The sequence below is a fragment of the Setaria italica genome, chromosome VI (genome assembly GCF_000263155.2).
Source record: "Setaria italica strain Yugu1 chromosome VI, Setaria_italica_v2.0, whole genome shotgun sequence".
In the NCBI taxonomy this organism is placed as follows: domain Eukaryota; kingdom Viridiplantae; phylum Streptophyta; class Magnoliopsida; order Poales; family Poaceae; genus Setaria; species Setaria italica.
This window is the reverse complement of record NC_028455.1, coordinates 16,496,527-16,517,277: the sequence shown is the minus strand read 5'-3', so window position 1 is coordinate 16,517,277 and position 20,751 is coordinate 16,496,527. Positions and strand designations below refer to the sequence as shown.

Here is a 20,751-nt window from a genome sequence, read left to right as displayed (position 1 = left end):
ACTGCGTCAACTAGGAAGAGAAGCGCCAAGCATTCGCTAGAAGATGTTATTGCAAAATGGAGATCAAGTTGTTGGCTCAAGCATCCTGAGCAACAGCGGCTTAACTGAAGTTTAGGTCCAATAGTCCTTTAGCTGTTAGCTGTTGCAGCACGGATTGTATTGTCTACATATAGGATCTTGCTTGTTCAGATGGAACTCGATTTGGTTGTAATCGGTGAAGGCGGCGAGCTGCGGCTCAAGGCGGCGAGCATATGCTCTAACTTCGATTACTTCCATTTCCACTGTAATCCAGTTACTATATACTATATTCATGAGTGTGTTTCTGTGAGTTGCATCCAGGTTCTGACAGAAAACGGTAGATGGTTATAGTTACAATAGACTACTCGTTTCCCTTCATGCAGCACTGTCTCTGCGATTTGCAAACGAGAATCTTCCTGCTTGTAGTTCGGATACAATAATCCCATCGAGAAGAAAGCTACAACATATATACTATTTATCGCGATGGGAATTCAGGTCGCTCATAGAGCCTTAGGAGACGGAGTTGGTTCGGTCAGCACGACCAGCAGAACGGGTTGTGCGCCTTGAGCTCTTCCACGACGCCGGCGATTGACCCAGCCGCGGCAGCGATCGACACGACGAGGCACCCGGCGCTGAGCGCATGTAGGAGTAGCCACCGCGTGCTCCTCCGTGGCACCCTGCGCTGCGCGATGTACATCTCCACGGGGAAGTACACTGTGAGCGGCCAGAAGGAGACTGCCCCGATGAATCCCACCACGGAGCCGAAGAAGGGCAGCAGCATGGCCACCGCTGTGGTCACGCACACATATGCCGTGCGCCACGCCAGTCGGATCGGGCTCACGGAGAACGCCATGGTTCGGCCCACCCTGACGTCCCTCTCGCGGACCAGCGCGCTGCCGGGCCACGCGGCGGCAGCCCGGCGCTCGACGTAGGCGAAGACTGGCTGGGTCATGACCTGGTAGGTCCCCACCAGGTGCACCACGACGAAAGCGTTCGCCACGTCCAGCAGCCAGAAGGGCTCATAGAAGCCGAAGCCGGTGAGCATGTTGTCGGGGGCCGTTCTGCCGAACGCCGCGTACCCCACGCACCCGCACAGCAGGTAGATCACAGTGGTCACCACCACGCTCACTGCCGTCGCCTTCTTCATCACCTTTGCCTCCGATGGCGGCGGTAACTTTATCGTATCCTGGATGTATGAAGACAGCAGGCACGGAGGTATTACAGCTGGTAAGCAACAACCAATAAATTACATTCTCCTACAGACTGGCAAAGATGAGACAGAAATCAGCTGTCACGGCTGGTGACATGCCTGGATCTCGAGCAGAATGATGGAGAAACCGTAAGCGAACGCAATGTTCCCGAAGGCCTGCAGGCTGCGCCAGACCTTTTGCATCAATGTCACCCTGGCGCCGGCGCCGATGACCCCGGCGAGGCTGCCCCTTAGTCTTCCGTTTGCTGCAATTAATTCTTGCACACGTCAGCACTTAACAGGTTAATTGCAAGGAGAAATTTATCCCATATTTTCATGGAGCGACGTACTCCCTCGTTCCAAATTGCAGATGTTTTAGCTTTTTAGTTTAAAGATATTATTACGCATGTAGATATATTGTATGTCTAAGTATAGAAAAATCAAAACGATCTACAATTTAAAATGGAGGAAGTACCTGCGATCTCCGCAACACCAAGGGAGACGCCAATGGTGGAGTAGGAGAAGGACATGATGGCAGCGACGACGGAGAGCCACCAGACCTTGTCCAGGTCGGGGATCTGCGAGAAAACGATTTGCATGACGCCGAAGATGGCGATGTACGGACTGGCTGAGGCGTGGCACGGGTCGTCGTGCCCTTTGTAGTGGAAGCAGCCCGCCCTCCTTATCGCCCTGTACTCGTGTAGCAAAACTACTCGTTAGGTGTGGCACGGTCGTGAAGGAGTGCGGTTTTGGGTTACCACATACTGCATGCTCACGGAGGCGGCGATGGAGACGCCGATGCCGATGCCGAAGAGGTTGGAGAGCTGGATGGCGCCGCAGAGCCTCTCCTTGGACTCGCCCAGCGTGGCGCGGACAGCGTCGATGTAGGTGCGATTGCGGGGGCCGAACATAGGGTCGCCGGAGCGGTAGCACTCGGCGAGGAGGGTGGAGGTGTAGTAGATGACGGCGGCGAAGAGCGCCATCACGGCGGGGCCTGCCGCCCACCCCAGCTGCGCGACGCCCCACGCGAGCGACAGCACGCCGGAGCCGATGACCGCCGTGATGATGTGCGCGCTGGCCGTCCACAGAGTGCCCGTGCGCATCGGCCGGCCGTCGTCGTCAACGAGTGGCTTGGGTGGCTCTGCCTCTGTGCGGCTCTGAACATGGTCACCGGGGGCGCCCAGCTCCACCTCCACGCTGCGACCGTGGAGGGGCGCTACGCTGACCGCGTGGGACATTGCCGGAGATGCTTGTTTCTGAGTAGTCGAGAAACGGGTGGGGGGAACTAGTATCGGAAGAAATCAGGGTCAGCACCAAGAATTTAAAGCTTGAAGCTTGTAGAGATTTGATTTGAGGGTAGCCAGTATTTATGAAGGAACAAAAGTGAGGTCATCGTTATTTAACTCAATTAATTGCTCCACCAACCCAGTGGGGTTGCTGCTTTCCTCTATGTCACCAAACATAACCACAATTGACAAGAATGACACCAGCGAAGGGGCAGTCAAACCAGCACTTGTTTTGTCACGCCAAATTTGAAACCACAAAAAGTTCAATAAATCTTTAAAGACGGTCCATGAAACGAATAAAAAAAAATCATATTTTCACAAAGCATGATCGGGACAACCTTATGATACTTCACCTATTATTATTTATCATCGATCATACATTTGCATTTGCACGGTCATGAAATTAGACTTGAGAAAAATGCAGGCCAGGCTAGGATGGGCTCGGGCCGGGCTAATGAAATGCTCAATTTTCAATGGTAAAATCAATGTTATAATTCTATTAGGTTGGGCTCACCCGTACCATTTTTTCAGACCAACAAATTCAGTGCTATGCCCAACCCTAAATGGCCATCGTGTATTCATACTTTTTTGCTTCTTATTATTTTAGTGGTCTATGACATATGCATATTGATAGTAACACGTCTCATGAAGTTGTTCATAGATGTAGGATATATGTGTGTATGTTTGTGTTTAATATCATACCGTGTTTATAAAAAAAATCAAACCAAGCTGAATGTGTGTCTTTTTCAAGTTCTATTTTTGTCTGCACGCTTAAGAGAAAGCTATGTATTGTGGTAAATTACCAAATATTAATCAAATCTCACTGTTTCAATGCAAGGCATCAAAAAACGAATTTTAGTTAATTCAGATGGGTACGAATTTTAGTTAATCGTGTTAAAACAGAAACAATTTTTAGTTAATCGTGTTATGGCAAATAGCCTCGTTTACGAAAAAACACTTCAGGTGTGGTATTACAGGGAAATACCATATTACCTTTGCAGAATTGTCTTCTTGGTAGGCTGCCCCTCAACATCACCAGGGTCATCTTGCAAGATCTTATACCGCCGCGCGCAATACACAGGACAAGCATCGAATTTCTCATATTCCTCACCGCGATAGAGGATACAATCATTAGGACATGTGTGTATCTTCTGTACCTCAAATTCCATAGGGCAAACAACCTTTTTAGCTTCTTACATTGAGGGTGACAATTCATTTTCCTTGGGAAGCATGTTCTTTATGATTTTCAATAACTCATCAAAACCCTTATTGGACACTCCCTTGGTTGCCTTCAACTACAGTATTTCCACTGTGGTACCAAACTTATTTTGCCCCTATTTGCAATATGGGTACAACAATATTTGATGATCCTCTAATATACGCTCGAACTTTTTTGACTCATTCACACTTTCAGACTTCCTTTGGATCTCAAATCACCTGATCTAGATCATCAGTAGGACTTTCTTCTTCAACCACCTCTTGTTCGGCCTTGCCCATTGTAGCATCTGCAAAAGCACCTCCTTGAGTCTAGTCTGGAATGTTGTTATCATCATCTTTTTCTTCGTCATCTTCCATTATAACTTCTCTTTCCTAGTGCTTGCTCCAAAAAAATAGTTAGGCATGAAACCCGAACTGTATATGTGGCGTGAATAGTCTTTACGGATGAGTAATCCCTCTCATTTTTGCAATTTCTGCATGGATAACAAATTAAACTAGATGGTGGCTTGTTGGCCTTTGCCACGTCAAGAAAACCACGAAGGTCATTAATGTACTACATGGATCATTTGTCTGCGTTGTACATCCATTGCCGATTTATCTGCATAGTATTACATAAAAAAGTATTTTGATCATGCAAACAATTATGAAGCATAACACACATTTTCTCATTCTCTTTCTTGATACAAATTTCATATAACACAAACTTAAAAATTAAATATTGCTAAAGCTTTAGATTGAAATACACAAATTTAAAGTTCAGAATGACATGACACGATACACAATGACAAGGATCCACTAAGTGCTATAAATTATATTAGTATTATGAACGACCAAATTATATTTTTTTTACCTCTAATTGCATATACATGGCGGTTGGCAAAAATTGAACAATTTAACTCTACTTTTCCCCATTTTACATAGCTCATATTGGTAAAGGACCAACTTATGATTAAATTTACTTTATTTTCCTCGACCTTCATATTGATCAAGTTTATTAACTAATATTGATCAAGTTCATTAACTAATATGAAGCATAACATGCAAAAATTTAGCTCAAATGTATGTATAAATAAAAAATCTCTCCATTTTTCCTCATTCTAGAAATAAAAAATTTCTTAATCTATAAACCATAAAACAGAGCATACTAACAATAAAAGAATTCGGGATGAAGTTGCGAACATTTAGAACACTTGGATGAGTGAAATCCCTATGAAATGGTGAAAAAATCAGCCAGCACCTCCCTAAGGTCGTCATGGAAGAAGGAAGGCCGAGCTCTTAGCTAGTCTTAGCTAGTCCAGTGGGTGGCTCGAGCAGCAGGAAGAAGACATCAGAATTATAGGAGGCAAATTAGTACCAGATGGAGGCTTCACCCAGTACTAATAGGTCGGATTTAGTATCGAGTGAAGCCTTCACCCTATAATAATGTGCCAGAGGCATTTTAGTATCGGGTGGGGGTCACCCGGTACTAATGGGTCACATTTAATACTAGGTGAGGACCCCAACCGGTACTAAAAGGCTTCTTGGGGGACTACTCGTTAGATCCGGTACTACTGCTCGCATTAGTACCAGACAAAAAGCAGCCGATGCAAATGTATAGGATGCGGGATAAAGCATGTCAAATTTTCCCTCTCCCGGATATCTAGCAAGAAGCAGATATATGATTTTTCAATAAACACTACATGGATGGTTCTCCCGGATATCTAGCAAGAAGCAGATATATGATTTTTCAATAAACACTACATGGATGGTTGTGGATGGACAACTAAGCCAACGGCTATACAAGGAGCTGTTGAGTATGATCAAATCCCAATAAAAAGGCACTCCATGTCCTAACTATATTGTTCTCATATAGATATTACTATAATTGTACAGAGCTTGATATGCCCAAATGACTTGCATGAAGATGGATTATGGAATCTAGTTCCTTCGGCGGACACTTTAGCTTTTTCCAAAAAAAAAAAAGAATGCACACATTGTCTCTATAGCATCTAACGTGAACTAAATGTTTGGCGTCACGCGGAATTAGGTGGTAGATAACTTTGCAGATTTCCTTGCAGTTTTTAACCATTCTTCTTCTGTTGAAAAAGAGCTGACTACGTAATAAACTATGAGGAACAAAAGCACCACCTCTCCAAACACTTTCGTATTCTCTGCCTCCATTTCAGTTTTTTTGTTACCCTATAGGGCAATCATGGAGTGCATCTATTCCGATCCGTGCTCCGTGCTCCTGTGCCATCCATTGCGTGAGTACTTATTCTGGGGCTCATCTTTGCCTTTGGTCCCAATAGAAAACTAAAAAACTGTATTGATCTGACCTTTAGGGTGGCCGAAATGTAATCCAAAAGGGACCATAATGCTAACCAGTATTGTGGGAGACTGGAAGTCCATTTCCGGAGATGAAAGCATGAGCTGTCATAGCCATTGACTGTCTTTTTACTCCCAATAATTACTTCTATAATATCTAATTAGAAATCGTCACCTACTCCCCTTGCTGAATCAATGGTTCAAATGTTGACTTATCTCCATTATATAGAAATATTATCGTCTACTTCTAACTCCTAGAATTTGATCTCAAAAAAATTGTTCTATGCGCCTGGTGTATAATTTGAGCCATTCATCAACGAATCCAAGGAGCAGGGGTTTGTTGCGATGCCACTGCAAGCTGCTATTTCCCCTGATCGTAAGAGCAACCAAGAAAGTCTGCGGCTGCTCTGAACAAGAAACAAGAACACAAAAAAGTCATGGAATAAGAAATTCTCCCTTGGTTCCAAATTGTAAGGTCGTTTTGACTTTTCTAGGTACATAGTTTTTGCTATGTACCTAGATATAGCATATGTTTATATGCATAATAGTATCTATGAACTCAAAACGATCTGCAATTTGAAACAGAGGGAGTAAACCAGTAAATCCAAGTAAATAAGAAAACAAACATGAAAAACTGTAGAAAAAAATATTGACTACAAGATAAAAATTAGAGAAAATTACACATAGCATACAACAACTTGTCAGGTGGTACGGTTCAACAACATGTAGAATGCTCAATTTAGTACAATAACTTAATATGTGGGTGCATGTTGGTCCAACAACTTGTAAAAATGCTTAATTTAGTACAATAACTTAGCAAATTAGTGCACTTATAGTCCAAATGTTATAACAATAATGTATTAGGAAAGTAGATGGAGACGTGAATTTTCTTCCTATCAATAATTCTTAATTTTTGTCAATAAAGTTGTTGATCATGACTAGACTATTACTTCTCAACTATGTACATAACTTATTTGTTCATTGTTAAAATTGAATAATATTTTAAAATTATACCATTGGTATTACCAAAAGACTAGAGTCCAAAATAGGGATCCTCGGACCTTAGGTTTTATTTGCGCTTCTGATCATGTATTCAACATTTGTATACACGCATATTTGTTTGTGTTCTTTTAGCTCATTTTTTCTTTCTAAATAAGTATATGAGGCTTTAAAAATATTTATGCCAAACTTCAAAAAGTTATTATTAGTATGGATTAATATAATGGTTTTTTATAGCTGAACAAAGCATATATTCAAACATTTAAAAAATAGTGAGGGTGAACTTAAATATTGATCATGAAATTGAATATTACTAATTAAAATTAAATCATTCTATAAAAATAATAAATATGAAGACATAACACTTAATTTCATGAACACTAAAAGTTCTATTCTTGGCAATATAAATTGGCATTGTGATGCGAATAGTCATGTCAAATAATGCTCAATAATTTATTTTGAAGTGAATATATACCTAATCCAATGCATGCACCAATTTATCTAGTTATTGCACTAAATTGAATATTTTGTTGGATCAATTCGCACCCACTTGTCAAGTTATTGTATTAGATTAAGCATTTTACAAGTTATTGGACCAATCTGCACCCACCTGATAAAGTTGTTGTATGATGGATGCAATTTACTCTAAAAATTATATAGTTTTAGGAAAATGAAAATTTGGAAAACCTCAAGAATAAATACAGATTAGCCCTTTTCCAGAAAAGGTACATGTTTGAGTTTAACTTTAGCAAACATGCAAAACTAACGAGCAGCAAGAGAATTAAAAAGGATGATCCAAACGGCAACTCTACTTCAAAACACGTATAGCTAAGGTGCTGTTTGATTAGGAGCATGTTAACGTAAAAATTAACGGAACTGATACCGTTTGGTCCGATAAAAAGAAACTGAAAACTGTGATTGTTTGGTTCGTGTCATGCAGAGGAAAGGGAACGCACAGGTGGTCACCCTCCTCTCTGCTGTTTGCTCCTCCATGAGGTTTCCTCTCTGATTTGATTTCCGAGCTGCTGCTGCTGCTGAGAAAGATTTCCCCGTGTGCTGCCCCCTATCTCTGGCTGGTCGAACTCCTTGCTCTGGCCTCCGTGCCACGCTGCCGATGTCCGATACCTCAACCACAGCGGCGACCACTTCACCAGCGAGATTCCGGCACTACTGGAAAAGTAATCCTTAACCTCAGTGGGAAACCCCTTTAACCTTGATTTTTCCAACCAGGATGAACTAATCGGACTAAAGGTCTCGACCTTTAGTCCTAGTTATTTCACTCGATACTAAAGAGGTAAAGAGTTTTGCATCAAAAAATCTATCTACCTATCTATACTAATCATAGATTCTCTTGAAAATCCCACATTAATCGAAGAAAAAGAAAAAAGTATAACCGTTGATTGAAAATCTAACGGCTCAGATTAAAATCAAAGTGGAATATATAAGGTACCAAAACGTTTAAGAGTCCTGCCAAATAAACAGCAAAGGTAATTTTTTGTCCGTGTCGAGCATGGATTTTATATCCAAACGGTTGGATGACAGCCATGCGATGGTTCTGCATTTAAAAAAAAATAATTGCATGTCCAGATGGGAAATAATTCCGTGTACTAGAATTAAAGCAGGAGAAAGGAGAAAGGGAAGGCTTCCATATAGTACATCTAAAACTGTATCTATAATCTATTCTATACATATAGAATTCACAGACTCGAAAAATTCTCACATTAGTTATACACGTATGATTGTCTTTCCTTTGCAAGGCAGGGCTAACTTATAGAACCATAAAATTAGATTAATTTGTAGTCCTTTTCTGCTTACGAATTACAGTGTACTAGAGTAAATTCATGATGGGCCACCCAATTCCTCATGCCTAACACACCATGTATGGCCGCCATAGCTACTAATAAAAAGAATCTAGCTAGGGAAGATTGATGCTGGCTTGGACACCGTGTTCACATTGTTCTGCTTCATGCATGAGATGTGAACACTGAACAGTCAATACATGGGGTCCTTTCTCTTATTAATACACTACTTAATGTGCAACCTTGGACCCGTACACATTACCATCGGATGCGCTGAAGGAGACCAATAATTTACGTCATGGCATAATGAGGTGAAAACCTCAAGCAAAGAGCATGCATTAACTAATATGTGTGTTAACTAGCACGTTAATTCTACGGGTCGACGACTAGTTATTCTAAATCTCAGGGAAGCCCCCTCAGACGCACACGTCGCAAGCCACAAAGTCACACGAAATATGCGCATGCGTGGTGCGTGGGATTCGAACCCACGATCTCTTACCTTGCGTGTAGCTTCCTTACCATCTCACATACATGGCATATCTAATTGAGTAGGGGATACTTTCCTTTTATAGCCACCCATGGGGACTATTTAGTCCCAGTTTGTAACACTAGCCAGGACTAAAGGTAACCCTTTAGTCCCGATTTGTAACACAAACCACTTTAGCCAGGGTTTGTGTTACACAAACCAGGACTAAAGGCCCCTCACAGACTACGAATGAAATTTAGACGCGGGACTATATAGCATTAGTTCCGGTTCTAATTCATTATAAGATTTTTTGTTGAGGATCGAAGAGTAGCTTTCCAAGTAGTGCGGCAACATAGAGTGACATGGGTGGATTACTTGTCACGCAATGTCACAGGAGCACATTCAGCCTGAGCTCGGCAACCTCACGACACTCACTAGTAGAAAACTCACCTTTAGTCCTGGTTGGTAGGGAGCAAATTTCCTAAAAATCCATCCGGGATAAACCAATCGAGACAAAAGGGGAGGGTCTTTTGTCTTGGGTCACTCAACTGGGACTAAAGACCCCTTTTATCCCGGTTGGTATTACCAATGGGGATAAAAAGGGTTGCCACGCCAGGCGCTGCAAAAAATAGAAATCCCGGGGAATCCCCGTGCACGATGCATGGGATTCGAATCCACGACCTCCAGCCTCGCGCGTAGTTTCCTTGCCATCTCACCTACAACACATCTGACTATGTAGGGGATGCAATCCTTTTGTATTAACTTGTGGGGACCCTTTTATCCCGGTTGGAAACACCAACCGGGATAAAAGACCCCCTTTTATCCCGGTTGGTATTACAAACCGGGATAAAAGCATTCGAGGGATTTAGTCCTCTTTCAGCCACCCCGTGGGGACCCTTTTATCCTGGTTTGAAAGACCAACCGGGATAAAAGACCCCCTTTTATCCCGGTTGGAAGACCCCCTTTTATCCCGGTTGGTATTACAAACCAGGATAAAAAGACCCTCAACCCTTTTATCCTAGTTTGAAATACCAACCGGCATAAAAGGGGTGGTCTTTTATCCCAGTTGGTGTTTCAAATCGGGATAAAAGGCCTCTCAGGGCCTTTTTTTCACCAGCCTTTGCAACCGGGATAAAAGATCTCGGTTGGTGAGCCCCCCACCAGTGACCGAGCTTTAGTCCCGGCTGGTGAACCTTTTGTCCCGAGCTAACTTTAAACCGGGACAAAAGGGGGCACATGGAAGGTGAGTTCTCTACTAGTGACTCCGGGAGTAATATCTAAGGTACTACGATGTGTTGGCTTCCTGCCGAAGCTCCACTAGCTGCGCAGCCTCACTACACATAAGAGACTCAGGTGTTACCGTTAAATTTGCATCTTTCCCTAATTTAGTTAATTTTGACTTCATCCCACTATTCAAAAAAAGCCACAAAAGTTGTTATTCATAGTTTCTCCACTAATGTAGAACCCCTTTGTGCCTTGCAATTGTCAGTTTCGTTTGCTTTTTTGAAGTTTAGTCTCTCGCCATGTGTTGGTCATGTCTAGGTCTGTTCTTGGTCTTTAGTATCAAGTCTCGCTTGCTTGTGTTGGCACTTGGAAGATAGAATCTCATAATTTTATGCGCCAAATTGTTTACTTCAGTGCGCCACCATCGCTACTAAAAAAATGGTTTTCAAAGCCGGTTGAAACCGCATTTGTAGGGGCGGGTGCATTATCCGCTTGTGCTTTTCGCAGCTACAAATAGCTGTTTGCAAGAGTGAGTAACGTGTCTGCCCTGTAAAGCTGTTTCTGATATGCCCCTGCAAAGGTAAACCAAGTACATGGAAAAGTAATCCGTCGCCGGTTACATGAAATGGTCATGGTTTAGATAAGTCGGAGTAACATGCAACAACATCTCTATGTTTCGTGGATTTCTGGTACTGATCTACTTGGTTTCAGCATTCTTATGATACATCATTGGAAAGTCATATGAGTTAAGTTTCTAATGCAACAAACGGTGCATCTTTTGGACTTCCAAGTCAAGAGTTGATGAATTGATATGATTTGAGAACTGAGCATTGCTCTTCGTTGTGAAGACTGTAGAGTAACTTCCGGTGCTAGTTGATCTCGTCGAGTAACCTCCGAGTTATCCTAATCAAGAAACCCGTCAAGCAATCTTCAATGCTAGTTGATCTTGTTGAGTGATCTTCGAGTGATTCTAATTTTATCCAATCCACCCACCACCACGCTTCCGTGTTTCCATTCCCTCCATTTTGTCACAGGAGGTTGAGTGTTCCTATCAATTTTCGCCCCTAGAAATGGCTATTTTCAGGTGCGCATGACACCATGACCCGCCCCTACAAAATGTTTTCCAAGGGTGGGTGATGGCATGGCCCATCCCTAGAAATATCTAAGTAAGTGTTTGTGATTATCTACAGTGGTGAGTTTCTTAGTTAATTAAGTTCTGTTCTTGCTGACGGGTTCATCGCTCTGTCTAGATAGAGTGTTGTAGTCTTATTTTCTGATATCGAGATTGAGGTAGTAGTGATTAATGCAGACGTGGTGTCTAGGCTAGATGTTCCCTTTGTTTGCCTTGTGCCCCATGAATGCAGAGATAGGTGGCAGGTGGTGACAGCCATGTCCATCCTTCGTAATCCTTCATGTTTGGGTATATAGTAAAACCATTGGTCGGAGTCTCCTGGCAGATCAGGGGTAAAGCAGTGACTAAAGTGAGCAGCTAACCACATTACCTAACTTAACCCAACATATTCTATCCATAGGAGTCCTCTCTACCCTCACCTGCATTTCTCTTTTTGTCCTTTAGAGCTTTACCTTTATGCTTGTGGGTTTATTCGTGATCATTATTTATACCAACACGTGCCAATGCACCGCTCACCGAGCTTCAAGGATGGACCCGGGTGCTGTAACACCTCGGGTGTTTAAATTTTGTAATTAAGCTTAATCACTTGTATAACATGAGCATTAGCACTTCATATGTGCTTTTTGGCTTTTAATCACCTGTAGTATCTCTTGACCATTTGTGATATGCGTGTCCTTTTAAATACATTTTATGGAGTGTTTATGCTATGTTGCATTAAAATAATATTAAAAAGAATAAATATAAAAAATATTAAATTTTTTCTAATTTCTAGTTGGAAATGTCACGTCAATCAAATTTGAATTAGGAACATGTTTGAATACTCTTGAAAATTCGAATGCTACATTTAGACCTTGTTAGTTGAAAACTCTAAGTGTTGGGTGTTTTCATTTTTGCCCTGATTGACTAGCTTTTTAAATTAAATTTCTTGAAGCATTTCACTTTGACCAATATGGAAGTTGAAGTACAATGTCTAAAGTTTCAACTAGGCATGTTGTGATAAGGACATCACCAACAATGATACATCCACGCCGACACAATATCGGTTTCTGGTCTTGCGGCCGTGCTCATCAACTTAATGATCAAGTAAGTTCACTCTCGAGTTCCTATCCATTATATGTACACCATGGACACGCGTGCACTCTTGTTTTGGTTAGGAACCAAGGAGAAGACTGAAAAGGAAAAGGATTCGCGTAGGTTGGATTCGGACTGCAGGACAGCACCAACTTGTGATGGTCACCACGGTCACATACGGACTCAGACTGGGTCATTCAAGTACTTCATGGAATCCTTATGAAGTCTATTTTAATATGAATCTGAAATCAAATCTATATCTATTCTGAGGCGGCCGCAATGACTGAATTACTACTGAGAGGGTTTCTATCCAAAGGTGTTGCGTCGCCTTATTTTGGCCCAATGGGCCGTGTATCAAGTCTGGTCCATTAGGGACCCAGCCTATGGTTGTAGCACGACCCAAACACCCTGGTGGTCATCCTCCCACCTTCACATACCCCTTAGCCACCAACAAGAACAGTTGAGTTTTGTTAAGATTAAGTTTAGCTTTTGCTACTTGCTTGTAAGCGCGCATGCTGGATCAGCCGCCCGTCTTCTTGTCTTTGGAACCCCATCATTATTGAGATTGAGTTTTAAACCTTCATCTTCATCTAGTAAATTCAGTACTTGCTATACTTGTTCTTACTAGTTTTTCGATTGCTTGCAGGATGAGTGCCCTAGTGGCCGGGTGGCGCGCTCCACAAGATCGCAGCAGCCATTAGGGGTGGTGTATCGGTTGCTAAGGTGCAGCATTCTTTGAAGGCTGTAGTCGAGCTGTGAATGTCATCTCTATCCACCAATTGAGTTATCTCATGCCCTCTCATCGAAAGATCGAGAATCAACCCTAGCAGGTTCCTATCAGTTGGTAATCAGAGCAAGGTTTATCGGTGAGAGACTTCCAATCCTTCGCTGTTTTCATTTTCCTATAGTACAGGAAAAGTCAAAAAAATAATAGATTAGTTTACTCGCAATCCTATAAATCCTTTGAGCCTTTGCTAGCACTGCTTAGTTAGGGCTTGTTTAGATTTCAGTTGCATCGGTTGTGTTGAGTTGCTGGTCTTTGTTTTAGTCCTTTAGAGTTTCAAGTTCTTGTCTTATTTTAGTCATAGCCGTGTGCTACCTTTTGATCTCTCTGTTGGCCGAATCTGAGTGCAGTTTGGAGTTCAAGTCCGACATGGACTCGGCTAATCGTGCACGTCCTTGTGCTAGGGTTGGTCGAGACCGAGTCCTGATCTTGTTAAAGACCGAGTTGGAATTAGTTAGTAGCTCAAGTCCAAGTTGGTTGTTTGGCCTTGATGCGTGTTGTTCTTCATATCCATATTAATCATGCAGCAGTTCATCATATCCCTACTCGGTTTACTCTTGAGTTGTTGGAGACTGAATCCCACGTGGTGTTGAGTTCGAGTTGGAATCGGTTTTGAATCTGAATTGATAGCTGCCTTGTTGCTGTTTTGAGTCCGAATCTGAGTACATATTTGTGTAGCAGAAGTCATACCTATACTCAATTTCTTCACGTTCTGCATATCCATATTAACTCGGCTTACTCCAGAGAGAGAGTGCTTGTGTGGTGTGTGACTCTTCTGAAGCCTTTTTGTTCATATAATCAGTTTTGAGGATCGCCTAAAAAAAGAAAAAAAGAGAGAAAAAAATAAAAAAGAATAATAAAATAGGAAGACAAGGGGCTGTTCATTGTGCTTGTCTTTTGTTTTCCTATGGTGTGTTGTGACTTCCTTTGTGTCCAGGCTCACGCCTCTAGCACAGTCTAGGCTAAGACTAGCACAGTACCACCGTTGAATGATTATTCAGCTTGCTTTTATGACTAACATGATGCTAATACTTCCTTGCTTCAGCCCACCTACAGCTCCACATATTTCAACTACAGCTTGACAGGTCGTGTTGTTGCGGCACCGATACGCTTCATTCCACAGTTACAAACTTGTTGGTTGTCGTCCCCTCCTGTTGAGCAAGGTAAGAATTGGTAAAAACTTGTGTAACGGGTTGAGAGTGAGCCCCTTGCAGTAGCTACATCCTAATAGCTGTAGGATTTTTATTTCTTCACCTATTTTTTTGTTGCCTTTGTTCATCTAACCATGACAGGATCAGAGGATAGTCAGAATATGCCACATTCTCCTCGCACCAAGGGCATCATACAACATTTTGAAAAGCTAGTGAAGAAGCACGTGGAAGGGCTTGATGATGATTTGCAAGTGACGAATGAGAAGATTGGACAGTTGGAGGCCACGCAGCTTGCCACCAACACCAAGTTTACAGGGTTGGAGTCGTCGATCGCTCATATTGACAAAAGCCTTACTGCTATTTTGAGGCACTTTGATGAGATGCATGCCAACCCCACTAATAGGCATGATGGAGATAACAAGAAGGATGAGCGTGTCAACGACAACTGGGATGCTGATACTTAACAAGATGACCAAGACGCTCATGATTGCCGATGGCTAAGTAATAATCGAAGAGGTATGGGTGGTTACCGACAACGCGAGGTACATAATAATGATGTTGCTTTCAGTAAGATAAAATTAAAGATACCTCCTTTTGATGGTAAATATGATCCTGATGCATACATTACTTGCAAAATTGTTGTTGATCAAAAGTTTGCATGTCATGAATTTCCTGAAAATACACGTGTTAGGGCTGCTACAGTGAGTTCACTGATTTTGCTTCTATTTGGTGGATAGAACATGGCAAGAAAAATCCTAATAAAATCGCACAAATATGGGATGCTTTGAAACGGGTCATGCGAGCTAGATTTGTTCCTTCTTACAATGCACATGATCTTTTAAATAGGTGGCAACTATTGAGACAGAGTGCTAAAAGTGTAGAAGAATATCATCACGAATTACAAATGGGTATGCTGCATTGTAACTTAGAGGAGGATGAGGAACTTGCTACGGCTAGATTTTTGGGTGGTTTAAACCGTGAAATTCAGGACATCCTTGCTTATAAAGATTATACTAACGTACCCATTTGTTTAATCTTGCTTGTAAAGCTGAAAGGGAAGTGCAGGGGTGACGTGGTAGTACCAAGACTAATATTTCTGCAGGAAAATCTACATCATAGTAGCCGCGCACGACTACCTCTTTGACCGGACGTGCACCTCCACCCTCGCCCTCCCCGAATCGGCTGGCACCACCACCTCTGTCCAGTGTCAAGCAACGTGCTCCTCCCATAAATTCAGCAACCAAGACTGCCCAGAAACTAGCCACTAGTACCTCTTTGGTTGCATCCATGGGTAGAACAAGAGATATCTAGTGCCATCGATGCAAGGGCTTTGGACACGTGCAGTGTGACTGTCCTAGCAAGTGTGTTTTGGTGGTTAGAGAAGATGGTGGGTATTCCTCTACTACTGATTTTGATGAAGATACACTCGCTTTGCTTGCTGTTGACCATGCAGGTAGTGAGGAACAACCAGTACAGGAGATTGTTGCAGAGGATGTAGATCATTATGAGAGCCTCATTGTGCAGCGTGTGCTTAGTACACAAACGGAGAAGGTGGAGCAAAATCAGTGGCATGCACTGTTTCAAACAAAGTGTGTCATTAAAGAGCGTTCGTGCTGTTTGACCATTGATGGAGGTAGCTGCAATAATTTGGCTAGCAGCAATATGGTGGAGAAGCTTAGACTTACAACCAAACCGCACCCACATCCATATCACATTCGATGGCTCAACAATAGTGGTAAGGTTAAGGTAACAAGACTGGTGCGAATTAATTTTGCTATTGGATCATATCATGATGTTCTTGAATGTGATGTTGTGCCTATGAAAGTTTGTCATATTCTGCTAGGTAGACCATGGTAATTTGTTACGGATTATATGCATCATGGTAGATCAAATTAGTATTCTCTCATACACCATGATAAGAAAATTGTTTTGCTTCCTATATCGCCTGAAGCTATTGTGCGCTAAAGCTACAAAAGCTAAAACTGATAGCAATAAAAATGCCAAATCTGTTAGTAGTAAGAAAGATGAGATAAGATTGAAAGGACATTGATTGCTTGCTACTAAATATGATATTAATGATTTGGTTGCTTCCACTTTTGTTGCCTATGCTTTGGTATGCAAGGATGCTTTGATTTCAATTCATGATACGCAACATTCTTTGCCCCATGCTGTTGCTAACATTTTGCAGGTGTCGTTGTCGAGATTAGCGAATCAAGACTACGACAAGTAAATTTCTTTTATGCGCATAAGGCTCCAGATGGTGGCGTGGAAGGACACGGGTTAGACTGGTTCGGGCAGGAATAGCCCTACGTCCAGTTTGAGGAACTGCTTGTGTTACTCATGCGGGGTTTGTAGTAGGGGTTACAAACAGGCGAGAGAGGGAGCTGGTCCCAAGTCTCTTGTGTGTGCATTTATGCTCGTGAGGAGAGGGTGTGGGTTCTGTTGGATTGAGAGTCCTCTCTGTCTCGGGGCCCCTGGTCCTCCTTTTATAGTGCAAGGAGAACACAGGAGTTATAGGTGAGCCAGGCGTATTGAGAAGTAAGAGGGATAAGCTAAGTAAAGTAAAACACGGGGAAAAGGACCGAGTCCCCAGGTCGCCGCCTTCCTCTCCGGCCTTTATCTCCCGTCAGCGTGGCCGCCGAAGGGGGGCGGCTGCCGTTGGATCCTGTTGGCGATCCTCCGGTCGACCGTTGTTGCCACGCATGATGATGATGTTCATCCGCCACAACCGTGCGCGCCGTGGGGGACGGCTAACCCCTGTAGTCCTGCGTACTATCCGTGGAGCATGGACGTTGTGTCTCTATTGTTGGACTAATCGCGAAAGCGGGCGGCGCTTCCTCCTATGCCGGGGGGCGCATGCAATCAGTGCTCTGTGGCGAACAGGGGAGGCTGCGGCCGCTGTAGCCTATGCGGTCGTGGCTACAGTGTTCTGCCCGGGTACTTGTGCCGGGTCACGTCGAGGAGCGCGGGTGACTTTCTGTGTGCCAGAGGCGCGGCGCATTTATGGCGAGATTGGTGAGGGCCCACAAGATTAGTGCCCTCGTCTGCTGATCTGCGCCCGAGGCGGATCCTTGTCTTGTGGGCCCAGATGTGTCCGACCCCCTACACCCGGGGTCGGGCGAGGTGGAGCCTTGCGGCGAGGGGTCGGGCGCACCCGACCCTAGGACCGTGGGTCAGGCGAGGCGGAGTTTCGCTAGCGAGGGGTCGGTCGTGTTGGACCCTAGGGCCTTAGGTCCGGCGAGGCCGGATGGAATGCTCCTTGCCCATGCCGGGTCGGCGGGGATCGCTATTGCCGCAGGTGGGCCGAGCCTTTATGATTGTTGTTTAAGAGGTATAAGGTTAATATTTCCCCCCAACAGTAGCCCCCGAGCCTTTGGTGGAACAAAGATGCTCCTCCAAAGGCTGCTTTTCGTCGTTCGTCGGGGATCATTGTTCGTCCTGCAAGCTGCAGTTGATCAGGGATAGGAAGTGTCGTTTGTTCGGCTTGTTCGGGGAGTTTGGTCAGGCGGGGTGTCTTGTGGATGGCCATGCGCGGGAGGATTCCCTATTGTTTCGTAGGGCACTCCCGCCTCGAGATCCCAAATCGCGACCACACGCGTGGTCATTGGTTGCGATGCTAGCCCCTGAGCCCCCGCGCGTTGCAGGAGACCGGTCGGGAGGCTAGATCGACTTTTGATCGTTACCCCTCAAGTGTCTGTTCGCTGAGACGTAGGGGGTGAGCCGTGCCACGCTATCCTCGCCGGACGAACCGTGGTGCTCGTTGAGCTGCGAATGGGTCGGTTCGAGTGGGGTCCCAGTCCCCGTTCGGGGGGGTCTGGCTCGGGCCAAGCTGGTGGCGTACCCCAGATTCCGGCTGGCCAGTTCATATAGTTCCCGAGTCCGTTTGATCGGATCCGGGGGCTCGTTGCCTTTCTTCGGGGAAAAAGCATGAACTTTGATGCCAGTCCGGACTCGAACGTGAGGTCGGGACGCCCTAGGCTGTCGCTTGCCCGGGTGATGGCTGCTAGCGGACCCGTCCCTTCTCACCCCTCGCTCGGGGGAGTCCTGGGGCGACTGTCGAACCTGTAGTAGGCCAGCCTTCAAACCCCTGGGTAGGGGCATTTTCAGCCCCATATCCCTTTTTTACCTATTGGTGGGCCCTGGGCTGAACGTGGAGGAGGTCGCGCACGTGCGTTCTCTAGGAGGCGAAGTGGCGGAGGGTGCTGGCCTGTGAAACGAGGGAGGTGGAGATGTTCCCTTGCAGCAGATCGTGTGCACAGTTCCCAGAAAGGTGGGTGGGACAGGGCGTACCTGGCGCTGCATTAACTGCGATGGGACCGCCCCTTTCGCTTCCCACGCGCCCCCCTATAAGATGGGGGAGTCTGCCTCGCCAGTTCCGCTCGCACCTGCTCTCAAGCCTTTTCGCCTTCTCGCGCGCCTTTCACCTTCTCGCGCGCCTTTCGCCTTCCTCCACCTAGCACAATATCTTTCTTCGCCCTCCGTCGTCGAGCCTTCCACCCCTTAGCGATGGAGTCCTGGACGCACTCGAGCTTCGGTACCTCACGCGCCGACGGCCTCGTGAGGAAGGGCCTCCTTTGCAAGAGGACCGCAAGGGACGAGTGGTGGTTGCCTGGGAGGGAAGATGCGCCAAATCCGGATGACGGCTACGTCATCTCGTTCACGCACTTCCACGAGAGGGGGTTCGCGGCTCCACTGAGCCTCTTCTTCCGCGGGTTGCTGCACTACTACAGGCTCGAGCTGCAGCATCTTAATCCTAACGGGATCCAGCACATCACGGCATTCGTTGCGCTGTGCGAGGGGCACCTGGGAATCGAGCCCAACTTCTCGCTCTGGAAGTACTTCTTCTCGATGAGCCTGCATCAGAGGACTGAGAAGAGGGGGACCCAGCAGTGGATGACTCCGGTGCTGATGGGGTGCACCGGCATCCACCTCCGCTAGAACCGGGCCAAGGAATATATGGCGATAAAGACCGCAACGTCTCACAAGGGGTGGCACCAGCAGTGGTTCTATGTGAGGAACTACTCCGAGTCCCCCTTGCCAGAGTTCACCGACCGCGTCATTGAAGCGGTGCCGGACCTATGGTCGTATGGTCCGGTCGAGAAGGAGAGGAAGCAGATCGTTGGTCTGCTTCAGGACATCGACCACCTGAAGAAGAAAGGCCTGATCGGGGCTGGAGTTATCGGGGCGTACCACGCTCGGAGGGTGGCGCTGCTGATGCTCCGGGCTCATTCGCTTCACGACATGGTTCCCGGCATGCCGACCGAGGGCACCGTCCTTGCGATGGACGTACTTGCCGACACCGAGGTCGAGCAGCGTGTGAGGACTTCGTGCTAGATGACAAGGACGCCGTTTACCCTGTGCCCGGACAAGAATTTCGTTCAGCTGGTGAGGACTTTGCGCTCTCATTCTTCTTTCCTGCATTTTTTGGTTAGTCGTTCTGACGCAGAATTCTTGTATCTGCAGGGCAATATGACCCGAGTCATGGACTCACGCCCGCCGGTGCCAAACGACACAGAGCGGTGGCGGCAGAACTGCCTCCTCGCCGAGAAGCAGAAAAAACGGAAAGACAAAGAGACGGCGAGGAAGCAGAAGAGGGCGGCCAAGGAGCTCCAAAGGCGGCGGCGCGACGCGGTCATGTCGGACGACGACGACAACGATGATGAGGATGAGGAGGAGGAGGAAGAGGAGGAGTATGTTCTAGCCCCCCGGCCGGGTGCGCTCGTCATCCGGGAGCAGCGCCCCCAACCGGCTGTGGGGGACAGGTCGAGCGGACCGCCTGCCCAGGACTCGACTCCACAAGAATCTTGGGCCACGCCCCAGGGGTCGGTGCAGGGCGCACCTCAGGATTCGACGGAGTCGACCTTCAACCCTCTACCTGCATCGCGCGAGCAGAGGAGTAGCGGCAAGCAGCCGCTGCCGGATGCCCCGAGGCCGGCGTCGAGCTCGGAGGCAAAGCGCGCCCGTCGCCCTCGCGCTGGGGGAAGGTAAGTGGAAATTCCTCGCGCACCTTATTCCTTTCCTAGCGTCGAGTCGTTTTTGATGAAGTTGTCGTTGTTTCATAGCGCCGCTCCTCGGGACTTCGTCCCGCTGTTGGCGCCGAAGAAGGCACT

General features: G+C 45.6%; 1 protein-coding gene across 1 annotated transcript; it reads right to left on the bottom strand.

Annotated features, from left to right (window-relative positions):
- Positions 1–366: 366 nt before the first annotated feature.
- Positions 367–2,555, bottom strand: LOC101760050 (amino acid permease 3). Its single transcript, XM_004973127.3, has 4 exons — positions 1,973–2,555; positions 1,683–1,897; positions 1,328–1,473; positions 367–1,204 (listed from the first exon to the last, which is right to left on the bottom strand). Exons 1-4 carry the CDS (start codon positions 2,443–2,445, stop codon positions 551–553), a joined length of 1,488 nt encoding a protein of 495 aa, XP_004973184.1. The 5' UTR covers positions 2,446–2,555; the 3' UTR covers positions 367–550.
- Positions 2,556–20,751: the final 18,196 nt, after the last annotated feature.

Bases quoted from the DNA above. Each gene is read 5' to 3' on its own strand.
- LOC101760050 (XM_004973127.3), bottom strand. From the start codon at position 2,445: ATGTCCCACGCGGTCAGCGTAGCGCCCCTCCACGGTCGCAGCGTGGAG. The intron at 1,898-1,972 runs GTATGTGGTAAC...ACACGAGTACAG, and splicing joins GCCGCCTCCGTGAGCATGCA to GGCGATAAGGAGGGCGGGCT. The intron at 1,205-1,327 runs GCATGTCACCAG...TCATACATCCAG, and splicing joins TCATTCTGCTCGAGATCCAG to GATACGATAAAGTTACCGCC.